The 12,743-nt window shown below is 40.2% G+C and overlaps 1 protein-coding gene across 4 annotated transcripts in view; it reads right to left on the bottom strand.

Moving 5' to 3' along the window:
- The window catches only part of TBCCD1 (TBCC domain containing 1), a 21,281-nt gene extending 8,538 nt beyond the window's left edge, over positions 1-12,743 (bottom strand). The window contains exons 1-4 of one of the 4 annotated variants that reach the window (XM_082625583.1): positions 12,645-12,743; positions 9,991-10,369; positions 5,201-5,356; positions 1,631-1,997 (exon numbers count right to left, since the gene is read on the bottom strand). In XM_082625583.1, the coding sequence (XP_082481709.1) occupies positions 1,631-1,997; positions 5,201-5,356; positions 9,991-10,369; positions 12,645-12,673 (931 nt within the window). In that variant the 5' untranslated portion in view covers positions 12,674-12,743. The remainder of the gene's footprint in view (positions 1-1,630; positions 1,998-5,200; positions 5,357-9,990; positions 10,370-12,644) is intronic. The other 3 variants (XM_082625582.1, XM_082625585.1, XM_082625584.1) reach the window with 3 other exon arrangements.

Here is a 12,743-nt window from a genome sequence, read left to right as displayed (position 1 = left end):
TCTGTATATTTGCAATATTTCAAATTTTTTTGTTTAAAAAAAAAAAGGTTAAACCTACAATCCATTCAACATTGCCTATAGATCTAAGATTTTTTCATGCCTACCCTTGAACTTAAGTAATGTGCCTAAGGCCATATGGCTAGTAAGTGGCAGAGCTGGCCCAACTCAAATAGTATCTTCTCCAACCAGCCTTAATTTATCATCCCAACTCTTAAATAATCTCTTTAAATTGCCATAATACTAATTCTGAACCCCTCCTAAGTTACTTACCACATCATTCCATGAATTGTATTTGGGTTCAAGTCTTTACTTCCAGGATCATTACTAACTGAGAGCACATCTTCCTCTCGAGCATGGTGCCTTAAACACAAACTCACCCTCAAGAAATCTGTGCAGGCTGCCCTCCTAACACAGTCCCACCATTACATCATTGCCTTCTCAGACTGTACTTCCCAGAAAACCATCAGGATACCCTTGTAAAGAAAATTGGCCAAATGTGGAGAGGTCACATAGTATGCTCTTCTTCTTTTAAAACAATTCTTATTGTTTCCTTTTATTAGAAAATATATGGCTACTGTAGAAAAATTTTAAATACTAGTAGTAAAACAAGATAAAAATTATTTGTAATCCTACTATCTAACATGTTTTGGTATAATCCTAAAAGGTCAGATGTCCTTTTTCCTCCAGTGCCTACCCTAACAACGTTTAAAAACTTACTTATATTCTTTTACCAACATTGAGAATTATGTAGTATCTCCTGTATATTTGTAGGAGCCTTATATATCTGAGAATCTAAGCTCACGCTAGAGCAATAGCTTGGTTGCATATAAAATACTTGGATCACTGTAGATGTTGCTCAACCATTTTCTGGTTTTCAGAATTATAAACATTTGATATGAAACTGATTTTTTTTTTTTACACTTGCACGGAAACTATTTTTTCTTTACCTTTGAAACTCAGAGATTGTGGAAGTATATCCTAGTTTTTTCCCATTAATTTTGCTTGGCCTTAGTACAGGTACCTACTTCTCTTTAAACTTCTATCTGGGCCCCTCTTCTCTTAAAACTTATATGTGGGCCCGAAGAAGTCATACAGTACCTGAACCTATCCCTTTAGCCATCCCTGGACTATCAGGAATAGATACATTTGCAACCAAAGCGTAATTCTCTCTACTATGAATTTAAATTTCCAGTTTAGAAATAGCTAGTCTGCTTGTGTCTGTGTATCTAAAAAAGAACCTCATCTTTACACCAACTCTATGAGGTTGTAACTATGGAATGGCCAATTTCTGGTAGGGTGCGTAGAAAATAGGAAAGCTTCAAGCAAGTGAGCATATGAGAGTGAGAGGGGAAAAAGAGTCAGAAAAGAGAAGAGCAAAGAAAAGGACCGACTGAAGTTGGAGTTTCTACTAACCGCAACCAAAACAACCTGGACTAATGAATTAACTCTCTCAGACTGTTGCAGCCTTGAGAAAAAGTCATATACAAAAGAGACGTTCCCTTTTTCTGTTTTATAGTAGCAATATTTTTTAGGTCTTCCACAAAAGACATGTGATCATTAATACACCAGAAAACACTAGGTTCCTTAACCTGTCATTCAATTTAATATAGATAAAAATATTAATAAATACCTTGGTGAGCCCAAGCCAATTTCTTCCCAGACTTGAGGCAAGCAGATATACCAAATGGATTCCCAGTTAAACAGGCTCTCAACCAGGCTTCCAGCTTGTAGAAAGAAAAGGCCTTAGAGGTCTTTGAGAAGCCACTTTCTGCATGTAGTGGTTGCCACAGTGCAAGTTCATAAAGTGGATATATCTTCCTGGCTCCACTCACTGTACCTTCAATAAGAAAGCTGAGTGCTGCAACAGCTTCTCGAGAGACTAGACTACTATGGATCGAATGAAATGATGCAGTGAGTTGTTCTGGATCTACAAGCAGTTCAAGGAGATCTGACAGATGATCACAGACAAAAGCTTGGTGACTGTAATCATTCCAGTTCTAAAAAATATCAAAAGAAAGCACTTTTAACAGAACAATGAGATTGAAACTCATTGTTTCAACAGAACAGTAAGACCTGAGACTTTTATATTCTAATTATTTTGTATTTATACTTGCCTCATCCTCCCAAAAGCATTTAAAGTGGCTATATAAACCTTATAAAGATTTTCTGTGCACGTAATAGGTATAAACAGATTCTCTCTCTACCTTAGAAAATTCAAAAGTAATACTAGTAGCTAACCCTCAGTGTGTGCCAAGCACTGTTATACAAACTTTAACATATTTATAACTAGCAACAGTCTTAGTATAGATGCTATTACCATGCCCATTCTACAGATGAAGAAATGGAGATACAAAAAGGTTCAGAAACTTGCCCAAGGTCACACAGCTAGTATTAAATATTCTAAAAGTTTCAGATCAAACATAAAAATAACCGCCTCAGGGCTTCCCTGGTGGCGCAGTGGTTGAGAGTCCGCCTGCTGATGCAGGGGACACGGGTTCGTGCCCTGGTCCGGGAAGATCCCACATGCCGCGGAGCGGCTGGGCCCGTGAGCCATGGCTGCTAAGCCTGCGCGTCCGGAGCCTGTGCTCCGCAACGGGAGAGGCCACAGCAGTGAGAGGCCCGCATACCGCAAAACAAACAAACAAACAAACAAAAAAACCGCCTCAGACATTCATTTCATGAAGCAGTAGGTTTCTTTTTAATTTACCTTCTCAAATTACCGAAAGAATTTCAAAATCTAATGATACAAGGCAACTGATCTTACAGTAACCAGATTTAAGAGAAGTTATAACCTTGGGGGCTTCCCTGGTGGCGCAGTGGTTAAGAATACGCCTGCCAACGCAGGGGACACGGGTTCGAGTCCTGGTCTGGGAAGACCCCACATGCTGCGGAGCAACTAAGCCAGTGCACAACTACTGAGCCTGCACTCTAGAGCCCGTGAGCCACAACTACTGAGCCTGCATGCTGCAACTACTGAAGCCCGTGTGCCTAGAGCCTGTGCTCCACTACAAGAGAAGCCACCACAATGAGAAGCCTGTGCATAGCAATGAAAAGTAGCCCCGCTCGCCGCAACTAGAGAAAGCCCGCGCGCAGTGACGAGACCCAACGCAGCCAAAAATAAATATAAATAAAATAAATAAGTTAAAAAAAGAAAAGAGAAGTTATAGCCTTGGGAATAAGCTTTGAGTTGGCAGACGTACCAATAATTTGGCTTATTCATTTGACAGATATGTGATATGAGCAGTGTTAAGTGATGAATTATGCAAACTAAATAAGACATAGTTCCTGTCCTCAAGGAATTCAGCAACTATGTAGTGAAATGACAATATAAACAAATAACTATAACACAGTGGGATGAGACCTATAGCAGAGATCTGTAAGATGTTCTATGAGCATGAGAAGAACAAAGAACTCCATTTGGGGAAAACAAATCTTAGTGGAGCGCTGTTTGAATAGGTTCTTGATTGACGCTGGTAGTTATGCAAACAGAGCAGGGAAAAAAGCATTCTAGGCCTAGGGAACAGCAACTAAAGGCCCATAGGACTAAAATCACCTGCTGTGTTCAGAGAAATGGAAGTTCTGGGTGGGGTGTAGGGAGCATGCTGGGAAGTGGCAGGTAAAGGTAAAATGGTAGGTAGGGACCAGTCATGAAAGGCTCTGTATGAAATACTAAGATATCTGGACTTTATTTTGTGTGCCAGAGACAAAATAAACTATTTTTGTAAATAGCTATAGCATTTTTCTCTTTAATAAACTCTCATTTGGATGCCAAAGAACATTTCAAAGCAGAGCTGTCCACAGCCTCACCTGCTCTTCCTCCCTCTTGCTGCATCTCCCTCCCGCACGGTAAGTAGGCCTAAGAAGGCTCCAAACAGTGCAAGATGAAAACAACAATGACAATGAGAATTCACTGATGGAGTTCTGACAGGAGATGGATACAACGGATCTGTATTTTAGAAAGTCCAGTGTACTAGGTGGGCTATAGATTAAAAGCAGGATGACCAAGTAGGATCTAATTATAAAAATCAAAGCAAAAAAAAATGACATTAGGGCCTATATAGAGGAAGAAAAAGGATAAATTTTATTTTGGCTGCACCTCGAGGCTTGCAGGATCTTAGTTCCCTGACCAGGCATCGAACCCAGGCCCCCAGCAGTGAGAGCACTGAGTCCTAACCACTGGACTGCCAGGGAATTCCCAAAAAAAGGACAAAATTTTAAAGAGTTATTTTGAAGGCAGAATCAGTAAGACTTGACAACTAACTAGGTATGGATGGTGATGGATAAAGCATGGGTGGCTGGTGGTAACTTTCACTGGAATGGGGAGTACAAGATAATTCAAGTGAAGGGAGATTCTACTGTAGGGACATACAGTCATCTCCCAAACTGAAGTACAGGGAGACCTCATCAGAACTGGAACTGGAAAGCCATCTTGAACCTGGTTCTCTCTCAGGTCTCTCTGCATGTTTGTTCCATTCTCTTCTTTTTCTCAGAGTTGCTAATCCCTCATAACTCCAGGTCACTCACAGATGTGGTAGCTACTCTGGTCCCAATGCCACATGAGCTACCAGCAAATACCTATCATCAACTGGGTAATTTCTTCAATCCCTGGGGTACTGATTGGGCCAGATCATCATTTCAAATCAGACCAATTTCAAATACATACCTAGGAATGGGTTATTCTAGCCACGTGTCCATCCCTGGTCCAATCAGTTGCTGGGAGAGGTCATGCTATAGCACAAACTAAAGTCACCATATACTGGTGCTTACGATGCAACAAGTCTCATGCTATATATTACTGAATTCTCACAGCCATTCAGAAATAGGAATTATCATCTCCATTTAGAGAAAAGAAGCCAAGCTAGAGAAGTTAACTGAGTTGCCTACAATCATGCGAAATCAAATTCATTAACATTTGCAAAAATGGGAATGCTAGTAAGAGTAGACTGAACGATTTGCCTGAAAATTATCTAAGTGATTTTTGTGTCGTTGACGGAACTGAAATCACTTCTCTATCTTGATTAAGATTGCACACATTGATTTCGTTTTATAATTAGGAAAAGAAAGAAAAAACAAAACAAAACAAATCAAGCCAACAAACCTCTGGCTTATATAAGTAATTCAAAGTAATTTTTAATGAAGGCAAACTGTCTCCCTCACAAATTGTCCCTTTCAGAGAAAGAGATCATAATTTAAACAGTACCTTATTATGACAACTGGATTTTTCAGTCAGGTCAGGAGACTGAGATCTGTGTCTGGGACTAGGCCACTCTTCTCCAATCAAAGATGTCCTCAGGGAGACCTTGTTTAACTGTTGTATATATAAGAAGAGCAGAAACTGTAGGGTGTCCACTGAAAGCTGTCCAAGAAGAAAATAAATGATGAACCCATGTCTTAAAACAACATCAACCACTATTAGATATAGTAACTAATAGATATAGTAAAAGAAATTCACAACAGTGTGCTGATCCTAAGAAGACAAATGTGGAAACGTTGCTAGCATTGGATATGTATGTCTCTGATACCCAGATGTAGGAGTTTCTAAAACTAATTAAACTGGAGTCACTTACTTTCTCAGAAAGCTATGTAGCATCTATGGCCATAGTCATTCTCTCCCAAAACTGATGAAGTGGAAAGGATGAAGTACATGTTTTTTTAAAGTATATTATTTCAGAAGTTTAAAATTACAGTTAAAAAAAAAAAACTTAGTAATCTGAATAAACAAACAGATGAAAGAAAGGAAGAAGGAAATTTAATCAAGACACAGAGGTTGGGCCTCCCTGGTGGCGCAGTGGTTGAGAGTCCGCCTGCCGATGCAGGGGATACGGGTTCGTGCCCCGGTCTGGGAGGATCCCATATGCCGCGGAGCGGCTGGGCCCGTGAGCCATGGCCGCTGGGCCTGCGCATCCGGAGCCTGTGCTCCGCAACGGGAGAGGCCACAACAGTGAGAGGCCCGCATACCGCAAAAAGAAAAAAACAAAAACAAACAAAAAAAAAAGACACAGAGGTTAGTTTAACCTGATCACTTATCAAGAAAGTTCAGGATATCAGTGCAACACCTGAAATTGTACGCAATTTTTTGGTGTATATGCATTTTGTGGGGAGTAGGCCTCAGGTTCTCATCAAATTCTTAAAAGGGTGTTTGACTTAAAAAAAAATACTACGGGTCTGACAGATGTTAAGTCATTTCTTATTTGAAGAGGGGTGTGGTTTGAAGCTCAGGATTTGAAGCTCATGATTATCTTCATATACCCATTCCCATACACACACAAGAGAGGCAAAAAAGTGAAGTAATACATATGGGACTACAGCTATATTCACCCTGATTCCCAACATAGCTAAAAATCAGTATGCCTAGGGAACTTAAAAATATGGATTCTCAGGATCACCTAAACCTACCAATTCAATCAGCTGTCAATGTGGAACCTCATGAATCTATATATTTTAAAAAATTTTTACTTTCTTTTTTTTTTTTTTTTTTTTTTTGGCGGTACGCGGGTGTCTCACCATTGTGGCCTCTCCCGTTGCGGAGCACAGGCTCCGGACGCGCAGGCCTAGCGGCCATGGCCCACAGGCCCAGCCGCTCCGCGGCATACGGGATCCCCCGGACCGGGGCACAAACCCACGTCCCCTGCATCGGCAGGTGGACTCCCAACCACTGTGCCACCAGGGAAGCCCTACTTTCTTATTTAAACTTTTTGAGGTAACTGCAGTTTCACATGCAGCTGCAAGAACAGAGAGATCGCATGTACTTTTTATCCAGTTTCTCATCTTGCAAAACTATCATACAACAGCACAGCCAGGGTACTGACACTGATGCAGTCAGGGTACAGAACACTTCCATCCACGCAAGGTTCCTTCATGTTGCCCTTTTATATATAGCCTCTTATTCACGTGGCATCCAACACAGGGCCTCTGGTTGGATGAGTGTCTAGGCTGCTGTCATCTAAGCAATGGCTGAGGGATCTAGGCATCTTCTGTCTTTTGGAGCCACTATTATACTGGCGGCTCCACTTCCCACCCTACCTCACCCCTTCTTTAGCCCCTAACCACTTATCTGTTCTCTATCTCCGTAATTTTGTCATTTCAAGAATGTTACATAAATGGAATCATACAGTATGTCACCTCTTGGGATTGACTTTTTTCACTCAATGTAATTCCCTGATTTTATACATACTCCCATTTAACAATTATTTGCTATATTATCATTATTCCTTCATATACCTGCCTCTCCATGAGACCGTAAGATCTTTCTCTTTTTCATTTTTATATTCCTAGTAACTAACATAGAAACTAGTACATAGTAAGCACTCAAAAAAATTGGAGCTTCTTGAAGGTTTTATTCATCTCTGTATCCACAGCACCCACTACTGTACCTAGCACATAGTAGGCACTCAATAAATGTTTAATTAATGAAAACTATAATGTCCTTCTCCTCCTGGTTGCTTGCCAAACTTTTTTTCAATCTCCAAAACCTTGTTTAGATATTACACCATGTGGTAGAGACTGGCTAGATGCTAACTAAATGCCTTTCCTTCCTGAGCACACAATTAGATGGCATTTCCCAGCCTCCTTTGAAGTTGCATATGGCATAACTGGATTAGTCAATGGAATGTGGGTGGGTTTACATATATTGCTTTTAAGCCTCCTGAAAACTATCCCAAAGAAATGGAAGTGAAGGACTCAGGCCCTAGTGGGAATGGCTGTGGCAAACTGTATTTTACTTGCAATTGTTCACTTCCTCATCCTCCAAGAGGCTTACACGGCCCTTCCCATGGCCATGGGATTTCCCTGCCTCCTGTGAGGTAGTTTACTTCCCATCTTATTAATTTCAGGCATGGACATGTGACAAAGCTTTTGGCCAATGGAACAAAAGTAGTTGTAGTTTATGTCACACCTGAGCAAAAGTTTTAAGAGGCATCAAGACTTTTCTCCTGCTCTGTTGCTCTTCCCTTCTATCCCAAGAATAGACATGACCTACATAGAAGCTGTTTATTCAGCCTGAGTCTCCAAATGGGCAGACACATAGAGCCACAGCCTGGAAAAGAGCCATAGCTAAGGTGCAGCCTAAATGTAAAATAAGCAAGAAATAAACCTTAGTTACTGTAAGCCACTGAAATTTCATTTTTGTTTGTTTTTAACCTAGTATAATAGTGGCTCCAAAAGACAGAAGATGCCTAGATCCCTCAGTCATTGCTTAGATGACAGGAGCCTAGAGACTCATCCAACCAGATGCCCTGTGTTGGATTGCCACGTGAATAAGAAATAAACTGTTACTGCACCAAGCCACTAAAATGCTGGGATCACCTGTTACTGTAATAGCCTATCCTGATTAATATACTTTCTCTGTGAAGTCTTTCCTTATCACCAGAATTAATCATTCTCTTCTCTATTCTATTTCTGTACTTTATGCATACTTTTATTGTACATTCCATACTATTAAATAGCACTTTTTAAACTAAAGTATAGTCAATTTACAATATTGTGTTAGCTTCAGGTGTACAGCAAAGTGATTTGGTTATACATATATACATATGTAATATATTTATATATTTTTTTATTCTTTTCCATTATAGTGTATTACAAGATATTGAGTATAGTTCCCTGTGCTATACAGCAGATCCTCGTTGTTTATCTATTTTATATATGGTAGTTTGCATCTGTTAACCCCATACTCCTAAATTATCACTCCCCCTCTTCCCCTTTGGTAACCACAAGTTTGTTTTCTATGTCTGTGAGTCTGTTTCGGTTTTGTAAATAAGTTCATTTGTACTATTTTTTAGATCCACATATAAGTGATATCATATAATATTTGTCTTTCTCTGTCTTACTTCACTTAGTATGATCATCTCTAGGTCCTTCCATGTTGCTACAAATGGCATTATTTCATTCTTTTTTATGGCTGAGTAATATTCCATTATATATATACATATATATCATATATATATATATCAAAATATATCACATCTTCTTTATCCATTCATCTGTTAATGGACACTTAGGTTGCTTCCATGTCTTGGCTATTGTAAACATGCTGCTGTGAACACTGGGGTGCATGCATCTTTTCAAATTAGAGTTTTCTTTGGATATATGCCCAGGAGTAGGATCGCAGGATCATATGGTAGCTTTATTTTTAGTTTTTTAAGGAACCTCCATACTGTTTTCCATATTGGCTGCACCAATTTACATTCCCACCAGCAGTGTAGGAGGGTAACCTCTTCTCTACACCCTCTCCGGTATTTATTATTTGTAGACTTTTTGATGATAGCCATTCTGAACAGAGTGAGGTAATACCTCAATGTGGGTTTCTTTTTTATTGGAGCATAGTTGATTTACACTGTTGTGTTAGTTTCTGCCGTACAACAGAGTGAATCAGTTATACATATACATATATCCACTCTTTTTTAGATTCTTTTCCCATATAGGTCATTACAGAGTACTGAGTAGAGTTCAGTGTGGTTTTGATTTGCACTTCTCTAATAATTAGCGATGCTGAGCATCTTTTCATGTGCCTGTTAGCCATCTGTATGTCTTCTCTGGAGAAATGTCTATTAAATAGCACTTTTTTACACACCAGCTTCCCCTACTAGTCTATGAGCTCCATGCGGTCAGAGCCGCTGTTCTAATCATCTTTGAATCTCAGCATATAGCAGACGCTCACTTAAAAAGAGTCAGGTGCTTGGACCGTAACATGTCAGCAGTTCATAAGCACTCATGTACCTCAATAGTTTTAATGTCAATGAAAATATTTCTCTCTTCCAATTACAGGGTTTCTATAACATTACTGCTTCAAAAATAAGTGAATAAGGATTGCTAAGTAAGGACTAACTCACTAAATATTGCCAAACTGGAACTGCTAAAACTTAAATGGTGCTTTGGCATCACATGGTCATTAAAACCTTAAACTGCACACTCTACAGCTAGTACAAAAATTTTCAATAGTTTATTTCCCAAAGTAATTAAACACACATAAATGTACACATAAATCCATACCTGATTTCTTTGCTTTTCGACTTCATCCTCAGACGTGCAGCTGGACAGAATCTCAGACCATTCCAGGCGCTCCTTCGGTGTCTTCACTGCAAGACTATCAAATATTTCAAAGTAAAGCCATGCCAGATCCTTAGCCAACTGCAGCTTTCCACACGCAATGTGCCTCCATGTAGACCAGGACAGGCGTGGGTAACCTCCCTCTGTGGCCCGGGTTCGCACATAGGTGGATATCTTCCTGAGATGGTGAAGACTGAACTTGGATGGAGGGGGGACCTGCAAGGCGCCCACTATAAAGGGTTCTGCTTTCACCCAGAGTTGAACTTCGGACTGATCCATATTATCTCTAAGGACATCTGTGTGAAAAGGCTTCTTTGCATACCTAGGAAACAAAGTTTCTTCACAAACTAATTTGAAATAAAACTCATTTACACAGTTTCTTGTAAGGTGACCCCTCCCTTAACTGTTTTTAAATGTACTATGTCAATTTAAAAAGTGGATCTAGTTCATCAAACAAAAGCAGAATAGATTTTTGGTCAGATCTCATTATCATCTATTTGAGCAAGAAAAATATTGTGATAAAACTATCTCACTTGATTTGTTCAAAGTGGTTGTTCAAGGAAGAGTGTGTAAATGCATGAAGTATGAGATAGATGCCTGCTCAGGACAAAGAAAAGACGAAATGGGAAAGAGCCATCCTATCACCAGAAATCTTGCTCTATCCTGAGGGGAAACACTAGTCAAAATAAGGGGAATAAGATTTCAAAGTCCAATCACTTACACACAGAGGATGACTGACTACAGATGTGGATGTGTTAGCTGACCATATGAGCTCAATAGGAAGCACTAACACAGGGTGGCAGACTAGAATGCTCAGGTAAATGTCGGCTGCAAAAATAGATCGAGGAAAGTCAAAGCATCTTTAGTCTCTATAACAGTGAACCTGTTCTGGCATATTCTACTGTCCTTAGTTCAGATGCAGTATTTTGAGATTTTGTTTGTTCATTGTTTGTTATAACAACAATACATGATTTTTAGGAAATATTTGTTAAATATCTAAAAATAGAACGGGAGGAAATCATCCACAGTCCCACCACCAAAGGGAAACTAGTTAATACTTTACTGTACGTCCTTCCTGTCTTTTTTTTCTACACAGGTTAGATATTAGTTTTTGAATTGTCATAGTTGTGATAATACTATATATTCTGTATTAGCTTATAATACAATTCTGTCTTATTTTAAAAGCTTAATATAGCACTCTAGATAAATGTACCCCAGTTTATTCAACTGTTCTATTTTCAGACATTTCGTAGGTTTAAAATTTTTCACAAAAACAAGATAGGCAAAATATTGATCATTGTTGAAGCTGGATGATGAATACCTGGGGGTTCACTTACCTATTCTACTTTTGTGTATGTTAAAATTTTCCACTAAAAAATGTTTACGTGTTTTCACTTTTATAAATAATGCTATAATTACCATCTTTCTGCATATTTTCTGCATTATGATTAATTCCCAGAGAAAATTTTCAGATGTGCATTTGTGAAATGAAGTAACTGAGATTTCTGAAGCTCCTGACATATATTACCATTGTTTTCCAAAATGATTATATCAAATTGTTCAATTTGATTATATCAAAATGTTTTATTGCTATTATTACGTTTTGCATTTTACTTTAAGAAAATGGTGCTTCTTTTGGGAATTCTCTGTTCAAAAAGTAATTGACATCAATTGAGTGCTTACTATGTGCCAGGTAGCATTCTAAGTATTTCATGTTCTTCATCTTTCATCCGCACGACCACCTGGAGATACATATGATTATCCCCATTTTCAGATGAGAAAACTGAGGCTTAGAAAAGTTAAGGGACTTACTCAAAGTCACACACTTGAGTTGGCAGAGCCCTGGATTAGAATTCAAGTCTGTCTGACTTGAGAACTGTGTTACTTACAAATGTATTTTAGGAACCCAGTTTTGGGAGAATCTGGAAAATAGGAGTGAATCCAGAAGAGAATTACCAGAATGACTGGCCTTAAATGGAAGGCCACCTAAGGACCAGGTGTAAAATCATGGAAGCATAAACCCAAAAGAAGGGTGTGAGAGGGTAGATGGCAGCTGTGTTCCAAATTGGGAATGGCTTAACGTCCCTCTGAGTAACACCAGACGATGAAAGTTCTGTGGGGAAGATCTTAGTCCGCTCCAAAATGAAAATAGGCTTCTCTGTGAGGTACTGACACCTGTCCCTGAAGTTAGCAATCAAAAGCCAGAACCTGGGGATGAACCCTCTATTCTAACCACGAAACTAGAGAGGGCTAAATTCGTAAACATAAACTGGGGCTCCTTCCCTCTTCAAAAGCTCCCCTGGGATGCGCTGGGATCCGGCTTATTCAGGCAGGGAGATCGGCGCGAGGCCCAGGCGGTCCTACCGAGGCTTCGCCGCCACCTCGTCCGCTCTCTGGGGTAGGACGCGGTCTAGGATGGGGCTCTGAGTGGGCCGCCCGAGCGCGCCCCGATCGCACTTCGGGAACCAAGAAGCCCCAGCTGACAGGGTCCGTAGAGGACCCAAGACCTGGCGAGCGCGAAGGCGGCCTCCCCAGCCCAAGCCCGAGGCGTGATGGTTTCCTCCCTCCTTCCCTGGCACCGGCCCGCGCGCGGTTACCTGCAAAGACGGGAGCCAACCGACCGCATCTCCCAGCGCGCAGCCGCGCCTCGCCCGCCAGACCTGCCCGCGCCCGCCGCCCACCCACTGCGCAAGCGC

The sequence above is a fragment of the Mesoplodon mirus genome, assembly GCF_964341445.2.
Source record: "Mesoplodon mirus genome assembly, chromosome: 6".
Classification (NCBI taxonomy): Eukaryota; Metazoa; Chordata; class Mammalia; order Artiodactyla; family Ziphiidae; genus Mesoplodon; species Mesoplodon mirus.
This window is presented reverse-complemented; position numbering and strand designations above follow the sequence as displayed.